We start from the raw sequence: 16,121 nt of genomic DNA on the forward strand, positions 1-16,121 counted from the left end.
CTCCTGTATTTAATTTTTTTTCTTGATTCAGTGAATCCATGGCTGCTCTTCCTTTTTTTTCTTTCCTCATTTCTTTCTTTAAAGATTTTTTATTGTTATTTTAAATTATATGTGTGTGATGGTGGTATGTACAAGTGCACTCATACAAACAGGCACATATATGTGCACATAGTTTTAAATTATGTATTTATATACTATAAAAGAAAATTATATTGTAAAATATACTAAAAATATTGTGATATATATATATCACATGAATATATGAACAAAAGTCAGTCTCTATGCTGAGAAAGCTCTTGTCCAAAGTAGGAAACAAAAACAAATATCTCAACAAGAGTCAAGAGAATGCCTCACTGATATGAACAGGTCAGAGGACAACCTTGGGTGTAGGTCCTATCCTCCATCTTGTTGGAGACAGTCTTTTTGTTGAACACTGCAATGCGTGCAGGCTGCTGGCCCAGGGCTTCCAAGGACCCTCCTGTCTCTGCCCTCCTCTTGCTCTGAGAGGCTATGCCTGCTACTGTGCCAGATTGTGGATTCTGGGGGTTTGAGCTTAGCTCTTTATTCTTGCATGACAATCGCCGTGCCCACTAGCCATCTGTCCAGCCCTTGTATTTTATAGATACCATTGTCTCTTTGTTGGCACATTTGAGCCATGCTTGCATTTTCTGTGAGAAGATTCTCCTTGTCGTTTACTTCTAAACTTAATGATACTCTTTGTCAGAAACTTCTTTCAGTTCTTCTCAGCACAATGACTGACCATCTGTCACATGCTTGACCTAGTCTAGCTCTTTGTATCCTAGTCTAACACACTGTGGCCTCCTTCAGTCCCCTACTGCATCTGGTTCATCTTTCATGAGAGGTGTTAGAATGAAGAGGCTAGAGAAAGCCCAAGTGGAACCCCATTCCCTGTTTTTCCCATGGGACTTGAACAAGTAAGTTACTTAGCCTCTCAGGGGATTTTCCCCTTTGTAAAGTGGTTCTAATATTATTCACCCCGGGAAGCTGTTTGGAGTATGAAGTAACCAGTGAACTCTGAAATGAATATTACTTCCTTCTCCACTCCTTACAGCACCCAGCCTATATAGTGTACCTTGTCCACACAAGCCTTCCGTCAGCAAGGATTAAATGAATGAATGAATGAAGGAAGGAAGGAAGGAAGGAAGGAAGGAAGGAAGGAAGGAAGGAAGGAAGGAAGGAAGGAAGATACGGGGTGCTTTGCTTAAAATTTACACCAGGTGGTGGTGACTCACGCCTTTAATCCCAGCACCCGGGAAGCAGAGGCAGGTGGATCTCCGTGAGTTTAAAGCCAGCCTGGTCTACAGAGTGAGTTCCAGGACAGCCAGGGCTACACAAAGAAACCCTGTCTCAAAAAAAAAAAAAAAAAAAAAAAATTTGCATTGAATCAGTGACTGAACCTAGAAAGTAAATCTGGGCCCCTGAATGTCCACCATTTGTTCCCACTTGAACATTCAGAATTGGTATTTCAAATTGCATTTCATGGTTTCTAGAATAAAGAAGGAACTAGGCTTCGTTTGAACAAAATATGATCCTTCTGTGAAAGACACAGAAGTTTGTTTAATTCATTAGTTATTGAGATACTCAAGTAATTGTTCTCTTTCTTATCTGCCTTGAAGTTTGAAAAATAATGACAAATGGAATCTGAAAGTCAGCATGGTATTAAAGTAAAGACTGTGTAGGTGACAGACAGACTCCACAGTCCAGTACTGTGTGAGGGAGTTGTGTGTGTGAGTTTTGCTTTGCTCCCCCTGTTGTGTCTCTTGTTGGGTGTGTTGTGTCATCTCTGTCAGGTTCTTACCATACAGGGTTGTACAGTTCTCCCTGCTTATGTACTTTAAGCCGTAAAGTACTATCTTTTTCCTTGTTTTCAGCGGAAGGAAACCTCTGGTTATTTTTGACATTAAGTATTGAATGTTCTTGAGGAATGGTAGAGGGTGGTGTGTATCCTATAAAATAATACACCTTCTAGGAAATTCTTCTCTTCTACATTCTCCCCTAGGACAGCACTTCCAAAGGCCTTGGAAACCTGCTACAAATGATGTACCAAGAGCCAGCGCGATGGTCCTACACATTCCAGACGCTCTCCTTTTTGAGCCGTCTGAAAGTGCAGCTGGAGGCCCCCCCAGGGAGAGTCCTACAGGCAGAGAAGTCCGTGCGAGTCTTTGAGAGGTCTGTGTACAGTGACAGGTAAGACCTAACACTGCCAACCACAGATAGCCACCTAAGGGAGTAAACTGTGAAGGGCTTTTAGTAAAGTCTAGCAGCCAGTTGGGAAGGAAGTCCATCTCTTCTGGGAAAGCATGCTCATTCGGACCTCGGGCTCCAGAGACCAGGCATGGGCTCAGGCCACCAACAGACAAGGCATGGGATGCCTGGATCTGGTCATTGTGGAGAGTTTGAATTTGAATGACTTTGGTGAGAAAATTATCTGCCTTGAGCCCCATGACTCAAGATGTGACATTCTGTATCTTCATCTGCCTCCATCACTGGAAACACTTGGCTATCAGTTTAATTCCAAGTTAAGTAAACTAGTTGCAACTCTTACTGGAAAGCCTCCTGAAATTAGAAAATGAGAGTTTGTGGGCTGGAGAGATGGCTCCTCACTTAAGAACATTTCTTGTTTTTCCAGAGGACCCAGGTTCGATTCCCAGCACCTGCATGACAGCTCACAACCATCAGTAGCTCTAGTTCCAAGGGCTCCAACACCGTCTTCTGATCTCTGATGGTACCAGGCACACACGTGATGCATATATAGACATTCAGGCAAAACACCATACACATAAAGCAATAATATAATTTTTTTAAATGAAAGTTCAAGGCCAGGCATGTTGTCATATGTCTTTTATCTCAGCAGTTGGAAGGCAGAAGTGTTGAAATAAGGGCGGCAGGGCTGCGTCCCCAACACCCCGGCCGCTTGGCTAGCTCATGCCCGAAATAACAACACGCAAACTGTATTCATTTAAGAACTGCTTGGCCCATGAACTCTAGCCCTTACAGGCTAATTCTCGCACCTGGACTAGCCCATTTCTAATGTGTGTAAGCACCCCAAGGTGTGCTTACCGGGAAGATTCTAGCCTCCATCTATCTTGCGTCTACCCAGGAGAGCTGAGCATGGCGTCTCTCTGGGAGCAGAGCAGAGTCTGACCTCACTTCCTCTTCCGCCCAGAATTCTATTCTGTTTACTCCTCCCATCTATGTTCCAAGCTGAGGCCAAGCAGTTGGTTTATTATAACTTAACCAATGAAATCAACAGATTGATATATGACACTCCCACATCACTTCCCCTTTTTCTGTTTAAACAAAAAAAAAAAGGCTTTAACTTAACATCCAAAGCTCTAGAAATGACAGAGACATCTCGCTGCCTGGACAGTCACCCAAAGTTCCTCTGTACCGTTGGGGCATCCATCTTCGGCCTACAGGCCCATAGTTTCCAGCAGACATTTCCACAAAGCAGGAAATTTCAAAGGCAGTCACTATCTGCTTGTCCTGAAGAATGTCTTGCAGACTCTTTCATGAATCAGGAACCCCGAAAGATCATCTCACCTTTAGGCAAGTTCAGCAGTCCTCTCTCTGCGGGTTCTCTGTGTCCAGTTTATGCAATAGTCCAGGCAAGAGCAGTTTCTTGCCCAAATGGCTATCAAACTCCATAAGGATCCTCTTCGATGCCCATCTTCCTCTTGAAGTAGATTGGTGCTGCCAGGAGCAGAGTGTCTCATTGTCATGAAAAGTCCTAAGTTATTAAAACATTTAAAATGCCATATTCTATAATCTTTGAAAAATATGAAGAATGCCTATCTAAAATATATCTATGCACATCTAGAAAATCTTAACTAACATGACTACAAACTTAACTATTATTAATGATTATTCATTAACAACCTATATACATTACAAAATTAACCTTAAATTTAAATCACTAAAGCAAAATCCATATCAATGTAAATTATTCATACCTATATCATCTCCCCCTTTAAATGTAAAAGAACATTTATAAACAATATTTGGGAATATGGGCGCAGTTTTTTCTCTCCAAACTGCTTCCTGCTGAATGGGGGCGTCGTTAATTAGGTCTTTCATGGTATAACCTGTGTGCTAGTTTCATCTCAGTTGGCAGTTGAGCGAAGCAATTTTCTGAAGGTATTCACAGCAACCGTTCAGGAGGGCGTGGTCCATCATACCATATCGGAATAGAAGAAATGAACAGGGTCTCATCCTCTGTGAAAACAAAATAAGAAACTCCTTTCCAAAGTATCATGTCCTTAGATCCAAATTTCAAAGTCAAGGCATCAAAATCTCTACGATGGATTAGTTCAGCAGCATTTATAAACAAATATCTTTTAGCAGCTGTTGCTCCTTCCTCAGCATTCAAACAATTCAAAGAGAGCATAATAGTATACAGTATCAAGATTCTCTGTGTATTTTCCATCTTTGTACGCTTTATTTTAACCTCTATTTCGTTTATTTTTACTTTTATTTTATATTCTCTGTATCTCTTTGACCTGGAATAACTCTGTAGACCAGGCTCTCCTTGAACTCTCAGAGATCCGCCTGTCTCTGCCTCCCAGGCATTGGGATTAAAGGTGTTTGCTACCACACCTTGAACTCACAGAGATCTGTTTGTCTCTGCCTTCTAGGCACTGGGATTAAAGGCGTGTGCTACCACACCTTGAAGTCACAGAGGTCAATCTCCCTCTGCCTCCCAAGTGTTGGGATTAAAGGCGTGTACTACCACACACAACTTCTCTTTTTCTTACTTTTTTTTTAAAACTTTTAACTTTTAGCTTGCATATATTTTTAACACACTGTAAATCATTTAAACATTTTCTTTATCTTTGAATCTCTTTACTGTATATCTCTCTTTTTCTGACCACACGAGCCTTTAAATTACTGAGCAATATGAGTAGGATTAAAGCCGTGGCTTTGCCAGCTAGATCCAGTCCATTCCTTAGCTTTCCAGCCTCATGGCTGAGGTACCGGTTGTAGCCATGTTTACTGCCACAACTCTATGGCATTTCAAGGTCCCTGCCAGCAAGCGAGCTTCAGCAGCCTGTGCTTGCAAACCACACGAACCGCCTGCGTAAAAGAGTCAGAGTTTGCCGTGGCAGGACAGCCCAGAAAGCCGGCATTTTTAAACGGCACAGCTTTTTTCCTGCTACAGCTGAAAATCGAAAAGCATGCGTTCAGCTTTTCGTCAACACCATTTAAGTGTTTTGTGGCAGGACCTCTTAATGAGCTGCAGGGTTTTGCAGCTGAAGCTGAGTCAGGAAGCCTCTCTTAGATGAGAGTGCTTGCTTGCTTCTAACAAGCAGAGGAGACCCGAGAAACTGCTGCTACCAAGAAAACATGCTTTACTCTTTCCCAAGCTTTTTCAGGCTTTCTGTGGATTCAGTTGTCCACACGTCTGGGCGCCATCTGTTGAAATAAGAGCGGCGGGGCTGCGTCCCCAACACCCCGGCCGCTTGGCTAGCTCATGCCCGAAATAACAACACACAAACTGTATTCATTTAAAGAACTGCTTGGCCCATGAACTCTAGCCCTTACAGGCTAATTCTCGCACCTGGACTAGCCCATTTCTAATGATGTGTGTAAGCACCCCAAGGTGCGCTTACCGGGAAGATTCTAGCCTACGTCCATCGTGGGTTGCAGCTGCCTGGGAGAGCAGAGCATGGCGGCTGTCCGGTCCCTCTGGAAGCAGCGCAGAGTCTGACCTCACTTCCTCTTCCGCCCAGAATTCTATTCTGTTTACTCCTCCCATCTATGTTCTAAGCTATGAGGCCAAGCAGTTGGTTTATTATAACTTAACCAATGAAATCAACAGATTGATATATGACACTCCCACATCACAGAAGCAAGTTGATCTCTGTGAGTTTGAGGCCCGCCTGGTCTACATAGTGAGTTCTAAGTCAGACAGGGATGACTACATAGTGAAACCCTGTCTCCGAACAAGGAGGGGAGAGTTCATTTGTAAATGACATGACTATTCTGACTGCACTTGAGAATCACCCGAGATATGTGGAAGGAACAGTGCCATGCAATCCTTCATTCCAGGGCCTGGGAGGAGTCTGCTCTTTAGAAAGTTAAATGTTTACGGTAGAGATGGTTGGGCTCCAGGATTTAGATAGTTTCCACTGCAAATGTGCCTGTCTTTCTCTCTCCTCTCCTGAGCCATACCCTGGCTAGGAAGTTGAACTACATGAACCGTCTAGGATTTTGGAGGCATTCAGACTTGCTGTTTTAAGTTCTAGCCTCTTAGTGTGAGAATCCTCTCAGAGGGAACTAGACATGTTTTCTTAATTACAGGGGCTTTGCTGTTTGATTAAAAAGGGTCCCAGCTGTAGCCCTAGCTGGCCTGGAACTGAGTGTCACAGGGTTGACCCCATACTTGTAGGTGATCCTCCCACCTCTGCCTTCTTGCACATGGCACCATGCATGGTGGAATTGAGTTAAAAACTCTCTGGGTCTTGACATTTCCTTGTAAAGGAGTAGGCAGTTGTGTTGTTACACCATTGAAGCTGCTTTCACCGAAGGGGGACATTTTCAGGTAGAAAAAAAGACCTGCTGTAAATTCTGATCTCAAGTGTATTTAGACTTCCCTTCCTTTAAAAATGTATTCCAGGAACTGGAAGTATGGTTCGGTGGTCCTTTTCATGCCTAAGGCATGAGTTCAAGCCCCAGTGCCAAAGGGGAAAACTCATTCCTTTATTTGATTGGTGCAGGTTTATTGAATATCTCCTGCACTCAGGCAGCAGGCTGTTCCCTAGGGCAACACTAGTCCTTAGTCCCTGTTCCGGTGAGGATGCTACCTCACCAAGGATTGCATACATGTTCACAAGTGTGTTGTGTGTTTCAGGGGGCAGTGACTGAGGGAGGGAGAAGTGGAAGTGTTTTCTGATCAACTTAACAGAAAGAGCAGTGTGGGCTTTAGAACAAAGTTCTGGATTGCTAGGTCCTTCAGCCCTGTTCTGCCTCTCTGTGTTCTACCCCCACTCCCCCTTCTGCCCGTTACCACCTGCTATGGAGAAGCAGGGGAAATGCCTACCTCAGGAGAGCAAAAGCCCCTGATAGAGACTTGGTCATTTTTATTTGCAAGATAGAACTTTTGTCTTTTTGCTATCTTTGGAGAAGCTGTCAGCATTTTTCAAAACTTGAGTTACAAAAGTCACCTGTTTGTCACCTTCAGAGAGCTGTAGATAAAACATTCTAGTCTGGTCAAAGAGAGCAGTTACAGTGACTTAGGACTGTTGGCTCCTGAGTGACAGTCACCCTTCTGAGTACTTAGCAAGTATGATATGCAGTCATCCCCTGCCGTGGGCTGCGAGTCAGGTTGCTTTCCACAGCGACATGGCTTGTGGAAGCAGCACTAGAGTCACTTTGAAAACCACTCTCCTCAGGGTGACGCTCACAACTTTGCAGTTTGCACTTCCCTGAGCCGTTCACACAAGGAGTTTGAATTTCATTTCCCAGAAATGGCCAGTTGCTGAGGTTGCCTTAGAAACTGGAGGTCATTGTTGTGGATGTAAACTGTGTTTTGTATCAAGCTTAAAAAGTAGAATTGACCCTTTTGAAGCCATGGTGTCTACAGCTCTGACTTCTCAATTTACCGGATCCTCCTTCTGTTGTGGAAGTGAGCAAAGAGGGAAGTTAGTTTGATAGTTCAGCTTCAGCCTTGTTTGCTCTGGTTGGAAACTCAGCAGAGGAAAGCTAGCTAGGCTCCAATATTCTCTGGAGGGGAGACTGTGCTCTTGGTCTTGTTGAAGTCAGCTCCAGAGCTAATACCATGGAAAGGCTCTCCCTGTTTCTCAGCTACAAGGCATGATGGCTCAGCAGCTCGAGACTCGGAAGCCCTCATTCCGAAATGCAGTGAGGAAGGGCGGCTTCACCCTGCATTCTCCTGGGCTTGTCTGGAGTCTGCTCTAGCAGTGGGGACTCTGATCAGGTTTCCATGTACATGGTGTGTGTCTTGGCTCATTTCCCTTCTTAGAGTCCCCTTTCCTTGTAGTGGGCTCCATCTGTGAGCTGAAGTGTGGGCCTGTGTCAGGTGCTATTTAATCCTGTAGTGCTGAGCAGGACAGGAGCTGGAGACTGAGAATTCAGACTTCCAAGGACGGGAGAGATGGTCAGCAATTAAGAACATTTGCTTCTCTTATAGAGGATCCAGACTTTATTCCCAGCACCCACATCTGATGTCTCACAACTGCCTGTGAGTCTAGCTCAGAGAGTCTAGTGCCCTCTTCTGGCCTGCACAAACACCCACACACACACCCCCCCCACACACAAATAATAAAAAAAAAATTTCTTAAATGATTCAGATTTCATAAGGACTGATAGGAGCTAGAATGGTTAAATGATTTGGATAAACATGGACAAGACAGTTACTGATTTTTCTACTTTTCTCCCTCTTCTGTCTTTCATCCCACTTCCCATTCTTCCTTCATCCCAACCTCCCACTCAACATTTCCAAACAGGTATATCTTTGCAAAGAACCTTTTTGAGAATGGTTCCCTCAGTGACGTCGAATGGCACATCTATCAGGACTGGCATTCTTTTCTCCTGCACGAGTTTGCAGACCGGCTCTTGTTACATGGCTTCATCTATCTCCAGGCTTCTCCCCAGGTAACTGCGAACTTAAAACTTAGATGTCAGAACTACATGAAACATAGGAGATGAACTCCTGCCAGCTTCTTAGTCTATGGGCCTCACCGGTACTCCAGCACCAAGCACCCCTCTCCCAGGGGCCTTCAGCAGCTGCAGCAGTATGTTCAAGCAATTGCCTGTGTGTAGACATAGCCCTCTTGGTGGAGAAACAGGCCAAAACACACTAGGCCATGTTTTTACAGCTCCAGGTTTACAGATTGGACACTCAGACCTGCAGCCAACTGCTTTATTTAGCTGCATGTCAGGTCATGTGAGACTTCAGTGGTCCCTTCTGTTTTCTGACCAGGATGTGAGGAAGGAAAGAATGTTTCCTCCTCGTCCTAATTTATAACCCACACTTTGGTCCTTGAGAAGGTCCTCAGGCACAAGGACTGCTGCAGTGTGCGCTTTGGCTCTGATTCTGCAGCTTGAACTTTGGAACCAGTTTGGCCCATGGGATGATGTCATGACAGGAGACCTCTGGAGACAGCATTGGCCCGTGGCTCATGCTGATGTAGTAACCTTGGCTAGACCCTGGTGAGCTTTCTACTGAAGGAGTCTTTGTCTGTAAAGTAGAACTCTTGAAAGACTCTCAGTGGCAGGATTCCAAGTCAAAGCAAAGCATTTTTTTTTTTTTTTTGAGAGAGAGAGAAAGAGAGATAGAGAGACTGCTGTTACTGCTGTCGCAGGTATGGTCAGATGCCAAGAATGCCCATCGTTGCAGAAAGCAAGCCAGCTGCAGCCTGGGGCTGAGCTTGTGGACAGAAGGGAGCCTGGAGGCACCCTGAGTGGAGCTGAGAACAAGTGGGAGAGTCATATCATGTTGCAGGGGCCCCAAGGAGAGGACTAGAAGGAAGGGGCAGCTAGGAGAGAGGCTGCGGAGTGCAGCTGGGGCTGTTTGTACGTTTTTCTTTCTTTTTATTTTTTTTAAGTTTTTGTTTGTTTTGTTTTTTAGTTTTTTATTTTATTTTGTTGGGGGGAGTATTTGGTTGGGTTGGTGTATTTTTGTTTTGAGACAGGGTCTCACTATGTTGCCCTGGCTGTTCCAGAATTCACTATATAGACCAGGCTGGCCTCAGACTTACAGAGACTCACCTGCCTCTGCTTCTACCTCCCAGGTGCTAAGATTAAAGGCATGCCCCACATGCCTGGCTGCATTTCTTTGTTCTAATACATTTCCTTCTCCCTCCTCTTCTGACAACTCTTCATCTTTGGTGTGTGTGTGTGTTCAGTGTGTGTCTACGTGCACGAGTACACACAAGCCACAGTGTTTGTGTGGCAGTCAGAGGACAACCACGGTGTCACCTCTCTTCTTCACCTTTCCATGGACTTCAGGGATGGAACTCAAGTCACCAGGCTGCTTTGTGCCAGGCTTTTTCTTTTGGAGCCACCAACCAGCTCCCAAATGATGACACGGAGTCTTCTTAATAGTTATGAATGCTCGGCCTAGCTTATGTTTCAGACTAGCTCTTCTAACTTAAATCAGTCTATTACTCTTTATCTGCCTTTTGGCTCGGGGCTTTTTACATATCTTTCCTTTGGTAAGTCTTACTTTCCCACTTCCCCCAGTGTCTGGCTGGCTGGTGGCTGCCTGGCTTCTCATTCCAGGCCTGTCCCTCTGTTTGTACCTCATTCTCTTGTACTCTCCTATTTATTCCCTCTATCCACCAGCCCCACTTATCCCTCTTCTGCCTAGTTATTGGCCAGTCGGCTTTTTATTAGACCAGTCAGGTGCCTTAGGCAGACAAGGTGTAACAAATGGAACACACCTTTACATGATTTCACACCTGTCCTTATATTGTTAAACAAATGGAACATAAACATCTTTACACAGTTAAACTAATATTCCACAGCATAAATAAATGTAATACATTGTTACATAGCTAAATATTCCACAGCACTGCTTGGCAAGTGCCTTTGGCTGCTGAACCATCTTGCCAGCCCCATCAGGACTCTTGGTACAGTTTAGGAAGTTCCTGGATTGTAATGCAAATCACAGCAGGGAGTAAGAGATTCTAGATGAAATTTGGGGTTTAAATAAAGTTGAACTAGATATTAGTAAGGCCTAAGGGCTGAGGAGATTCTTCTGTGAAGTGAAGTGTTTTAGCTAGCCGAGGCATTGCCTGACTGCTTTCAGTGGTCCTTGTTGCTAAAGAGAAATAGAAAAGGTACACTGTGAGCCAGGCATAAATGATGCACACCTTTAATCCCAGCATTCGAGAGGCAGAGGCAGGCGGATCTCTGTGAATTAAAAGCCAGACTGGTCTACATAGTGAGTTCCAAGACAGTCAGAGCTACATAGTGAGATCCTGTCTCAAAAAATAAGAAGAGACACATTGTGGAGACAGGTGGCTTACAGGAAGGTAGTCCCTGAGTGAAAGATGAGCATTTTCTCACAGAGGATGGCAGGATGTGCTGAGGCAGAGTTCTGTGGGAAAGGAGGGCTCTCTAGCAGGGAGGTGCTGTGGAGTCGAGTAGAGGAGAGGAGGCGTTAGATTTCCCGTGGACGTCATAAGGTGACCGGACTGAGAAATGGGTTGAAGGCTGAGGCTGGGAGAGGGGACAGTGTTGACCTAAGCTATTCTCAGAGAGGCAGAGGAATAGTGTGGTCATCTCAGGGCCAGGGAAGTAGTGTGGGAGGAGCCGAGAGTAAAGCAGGGCTGCCAGGGATCCTTAAAGCAAGCCATTCTCCCTTACCTTCCTTCTTAATGCCCTTTGTATGAAATGACAGGGTGCTGTTAGTAATGGTGATTGTCACCAGGGCTGGTTTGTCCCTTTGGAGACTAGTTGAAGTATTTCATCTCATATAATGAGACTTGAAGAATTGCTGCAATTTAACATAGACTAAAGAAGGATAATTTATTCGGGATTGGTTTGAGATTTTAGTGCTGTTAGATACAGGAACCCAGGAATGCCAGAGGATATATAGGACATAGGTTCAAGCTGGTGCCAAGCACAACAGACTCCTGACAAATACACACCTCAGAGTCTGTGATACAGGCTCCAGGCCCTGTCCACCTGTCCTCTCTTAAATTCAAGGAAGTTGGCAGTCACACTAATGAGACTAATTGGAAGAGAAATGGCTGGACCTGTGTTCCGCTACCCCTTGGAGTCAAGAAGAGAGAGTGAAGCTGGCTGTGTGCCTCAGGATTCCCATCCCTGTCTGGGACAGTGAATCATGGACACAGTGCTCAGGGGCTGCATGGGAACAAGTGCCACCTGAGTGAGCAGACCCTTCAGCAGTCACAGCCCAGCAGGTCAGAGAGCTTGGCCAGAGTCCCTGCCCTCCCACTTCTACCCACACATCTTTCCCCTGCACATTCTGGTGTGTGCTCCCTGTGGGGACTGAAAGGAAGGGGCCAGGACAAAACTGCCCTGGGGGATGTTTTAAAACATTGGTTAGCTGGGTATAGTGGCGCAAGCTTTTAATCCCAGCACTCAGGAGGCAGAGGCAGGCAGGTTTCTGAGTTCAAGACCAGCCTGATCTACAGAACGATTTTAAAGCATCCAGGGATACACAGAAAAACCCTGTCTCAAAAAAAAAAAAATATACCAAAATAATGATGATGATGATAAATAAACTAATTTATTTTTAGACAGGGTTGTTACACAGAGAAACCCTGTCTCAAAACAAAAACTGTCTTTGTGAGTTCGAGGCCAGCCTTGTCTACAGAGCAAGTTCCAGGACAGGCTCCAAAGCTACAAAGAAGCCCTGTCTTGGAAAAAGAAACATACATACATACATACATACATACATACATACATACATACATACGTAAAATCATTATAACCATCCCAGAAACCGGGCAGTAGTGACGCACGCATTTAATTCCAGCATTTGGGAGGCAGAGGCAGGCAGATCTCTGTGAGTTTGAGGCCAGCCTGGTCTACAAGAGCTAGTTCTAGGACAGGCACCAAAACTACAGAGAAGCCTTGTCTCGAGAAAAAATAAATAAATAAAATAAATAAATAAATAAAAATAAAAAGAAAACCATGTCAGTAAATTAAAATTATACCAGCTATCAAAGTAGGACTTTGTCTAGACTTTTTTTAATATTTATTTATTTACTTATTATGTATACAATATTCTGTTTGTGTGTATGCCTGCAGGCCAGAAGAGGGCACCAGACCTCATTACAGATGGTTGTGAGCCACCATGTGGTTGCTGGGAATTTAACTCAGGACCTTTGGAAGAGCAGGCCATGCTCTTAACCACTGAGCCATCTCTCCAGCCCCCTCTTTGTCTAGACTTTAAAGGGAAGAAAAGTTTGCTTAGTTTGGCAAATTAATAGTTAAAAGGGAAATGCTAACTGATTTTAATAGATCCAGGCTAGTATCAATGGTTGTCTGCAGTCAGTTTGTGAATAATTATAAATAGTTTTTGCAAGAATTGTTCTGTCTTTGCATGTATTTGAAAACATGGTTTTACACATATTTTTTAATATTCATTTACTCCAGTTCAGACAGTATTTTTCAGAGGAGAAAATAAAGTAACTTAGCTGAAGTTGCTTGCCTGTGAAAATGCAGCGTGGTTAGCCTCTGAGGGGGCAGTTGCACAGCCTGTAATAGGAAGAGCTCGTGTCTTTCATACATTTCAGAAGACAGAGGAAAGAATGGATGTGTGCATAAACTCTGCTTAGAGATAATCACAGTGGTTGTGAGTGAGGAGCGTCGAGACGCTGGAGTCCGAAGTATATGGGAAAGACAGACAGCAGAGTTCCAGGTCAGCCTAGACTAGACCTGGAACTACCTCAAAAACTAAAATAAAACAGGGAGTGGTGTAAAGCAAATTTGATTGCATGTTTTTGTTTCCTTAAGGGAAAGGGGGAAGAGTCCTAAGTCAGTGGGTTAATCTGCCCATACTTTCAGGATACTTGACATTGAATACCGAAATGTTTGGCCAGGCAGAAAGAGGAACAAGGGCAGTTCAAGCAAAACACACATTTGCAGCATAGGTTTTGCGGTGTGAAGGAGCTTGGCCTATCCCATAGGAAGGAGGCCAAATCTGCATAAGCAGTGAACAAGGGGGAGCTAAGGAAGGTGAGGACAATGTTGTCTAAGGGGTAAAGGAGACACAGTCCTCAGAAGCAGAGAACCTCAGACTGTAGGCGGAGGCAGACTCGAGTTCTGCAAGGGGAAGGGAGCAGGGAATTAGTGTAACGGCTTGTTTTGTTTCATGTTATCTTTGACCCCATGCAGATGCTTCAGTTAGTATGAAAGATGTTTTCAATCGCTTGCCACTTTATAAGTAGAATGGCACTCACAAGCCAGGCATGGTGGTATATGCCTGTAATACCAGCATCTGGAAAGCTGAGGCAGAAGGACAGCAAATTTGCAACTTTTTGAAGCCTGTGGTTTTGTCTGTAGCTGGCAAAGAGCCTATGGAGCAAAGTATTTTAAGCAGGGACAGAAGTACCATAGAAGACTGGAGTGAGGGACAAACTGGGAGGAAAAAAGGCTTTTGCCAGAATTGTAATGTGCCTTACCTAAGAGCGGCCTCTCAACTACCTGTGGGTGGGCAGAGGATGGAGAGACTGAGGCTCTCACATGACAGCTGGCTGGCTCTCTCTCTTCATGCCCTTCTTCACCTCCAGGACACAGAGGCAGAAGGCTCTGGAATGTCCAGCTGAGAGGCCTGAGCACCAGGGCAGAGGTGAGAGGACAGAACCAGCTAGAGATTAGACTCTCCTGGCTTCTTGGTGTGGTTGGAGGAGGAAAAAGAAGGGTGTGTCAGGTCCTCAGTGTGACTGACTGGGGAGAATGGTGATTGCGGTTAACGAGCAAAGGCTGTTCCAAGGAAGAGCAGTCTGAGGTAGAGGTGGACAAAATGGTACCAGTGCTCTGAGTAAGAGAACAATGGTACCCAAAGGAGACACAGATATTTTGTGGGTTGCTTGGCCCTGTAAGACAGAAATGTAACAGCAGGGGGATTATCTTTTAGGTTTGTTTGGAAAGACTGTACCGGAGGGCCAGAGAAGAAGAGAAGGGCATTGAGCTGGCCTATCTTGAACAGCTGCATGCTCAGCACGAAGACTGGCTTATTAACAAGACGACCAAGTGAGTATGTAACAGGCAGGCAGAGGCCTCCACCGCCACGCTGAGCACAAGTCGAGCTCACAGCCCAGAACCGCAAGGACACAAGAAGTGCCCCACATCTGTCATGTCATGTCCAATACAGCCCATGCGTCCCAGGGCTGTGTGGTAGGGTCTCTCTCCCCCATTCCCTTCCTCCTTTCTCCCTAGATTGTACCCTGTGATGAATGCTTGTCATAGTTGACTTAGGATGGAAGGACAAATGTCCATTTTAATTGACATTTTTAGTTTCTGCCTGTCCTCTTTCAGGCTTGGTATGTTCACTTCAGTTATTGGAATGTTGACTTCAGTAGCAGTTTCAGGACTAGAGAGACATCTCAGCCTTTCACTTTGCAGGCAGTTTTATTGAGGTCTTTCAGAAATACCATCTGTGGGCAGAGTCCTGAGGCTCTGAGTGGTCAGTGTGGTAGGAAAGTGACGTTACCTGGCATCTCTGCCTTCTGCTCCAGGCTCCACTTTGAAGCTCTGCAGCATGTGCCAGTGCTGGTGCTGGACGTCAGTGAGGACTTCTCGAAAAACGCTGCCAAGCAGGAAGAGCTCATGAGCCAGGTGGGCAGATCCTCGGCTTTCCGAGAACTCTTTGTCCTTTGCTTTGAACTTCAAATTGCATTGGACACTTCCACACCTTGGGATCTTATGCAAGTTACAATAATTAAATAATTAAAACCCAGCTCTAAGTGTGTTGGGTTAGTAAGTATCAGTTGGTTGTCTCTTAGCATCTGCTGGCCAGCCAACTTCCCCATAAGGTGTTCTAAAGTGAGAGATGGAAGACATATGAATTCTCTGCCTGGCTGCCACTTGGTGCCATCTGACCTTGGGCAGCTCATAAATGCTTGGGACTGGAGACACATACACTGAGGGGGTGTGGAAACTGCAATGTGACATTAGGTCTTCTTTCCCTGCAGGTCAACACCTTTATGAGGAACCTGTAAGCAGTAATTAGACGTCTCAGCTCTGGTCTGGTCCCGTCTTTCTGAAGCTAGCAAATGTTGACCTTCCTTTCATCCATCTTGTACGCACATCCCCTGGGCCCCTCAAGCATCCCCAGACCCCACACACTCGGGTGTGCGCTGTCTTTATACTGCTGGTTTTTGTTTTTGTTTTTGTTTTTTAATCCCAAGCACTTTAAAAATAAAACCGACTTAAGTTTGTTTTTCTAATCCAGTTGTTCCTTTATTTCAGGATAAATGATGCCTGTTCTCAACTCCATAGAGATACCAGTTTTCACCTAAGAAAAGTCTTAGCTTTTCTTGACCAACTGCTCCTGTGTCCAGGGCAGGGACTGTCCCAGAGCCAATCAAGCCCTGCCTTACATGAAGCGGGTCCACCGTGTACACCAGAATGGAGAAACAGTGCATACTCCAAGAGCTCCT

General features: G+C 44.9%; 1 protein-coding gene across 3 annotated transcripts in view; it reads left to right on the forward strand.

Annotated features, from left to right (window-relative positions):
* The window catches only part of Dguok (deoxyguanosine kinase), a 36,166-nt gene extending 20,258 nt beyond the window's left edge, over positions 1-15,908 (forward strand). For 2 of the 3 annotated variants that reach the window (XM_050164877.1, XM_050164879.1), the window contains 5 exons: positions 2,021-2,208; positions 8,487-8,634; positions 14,597-14,712; positions 15,198-15,297; positions 15,654-15,908. In XM_050164877.1, the coding sequence (XP_050020834.1) occupies positions 2,021-2,208; positions 8,487-8,634; positions 14,597-14,712; positions 15,198-15,297; positions 15,654-15,680 (579 nt within the window). In that variant the 3' untranslated portion in view covers positions 15,681-15,908. The remainder of the gene's footprint in view (positions 1-2,020; positions 2,209-8,486; positions 8,635-14,596; positions 14,713-15,197; positions 15,298-15,653) is intronic. The other variant, XM_050164878.1, reaches the window with a different exon arrangement.
* The last annotated feature ends 213 nt before the right edge of the window (positions 15,909-16,121 follow it).

The sequence above is a fragment of the Alexandromys fortis genome, unplaced genomic scaffold, assembly GCF_014885135.2.
Source record: "Alexandromys fortis isolate MF-2015 unplaced genomic scaffold, M_Fortis_MF-2015_v1.1 scaffold_138, whole genome shotgun sequence".
Lineage (NCBI taxonomy): Eukaryota > Metazoa > Chordata > Mammalia > Rodentia > Cricetidae > Alexandromys > Alexandromys fortis.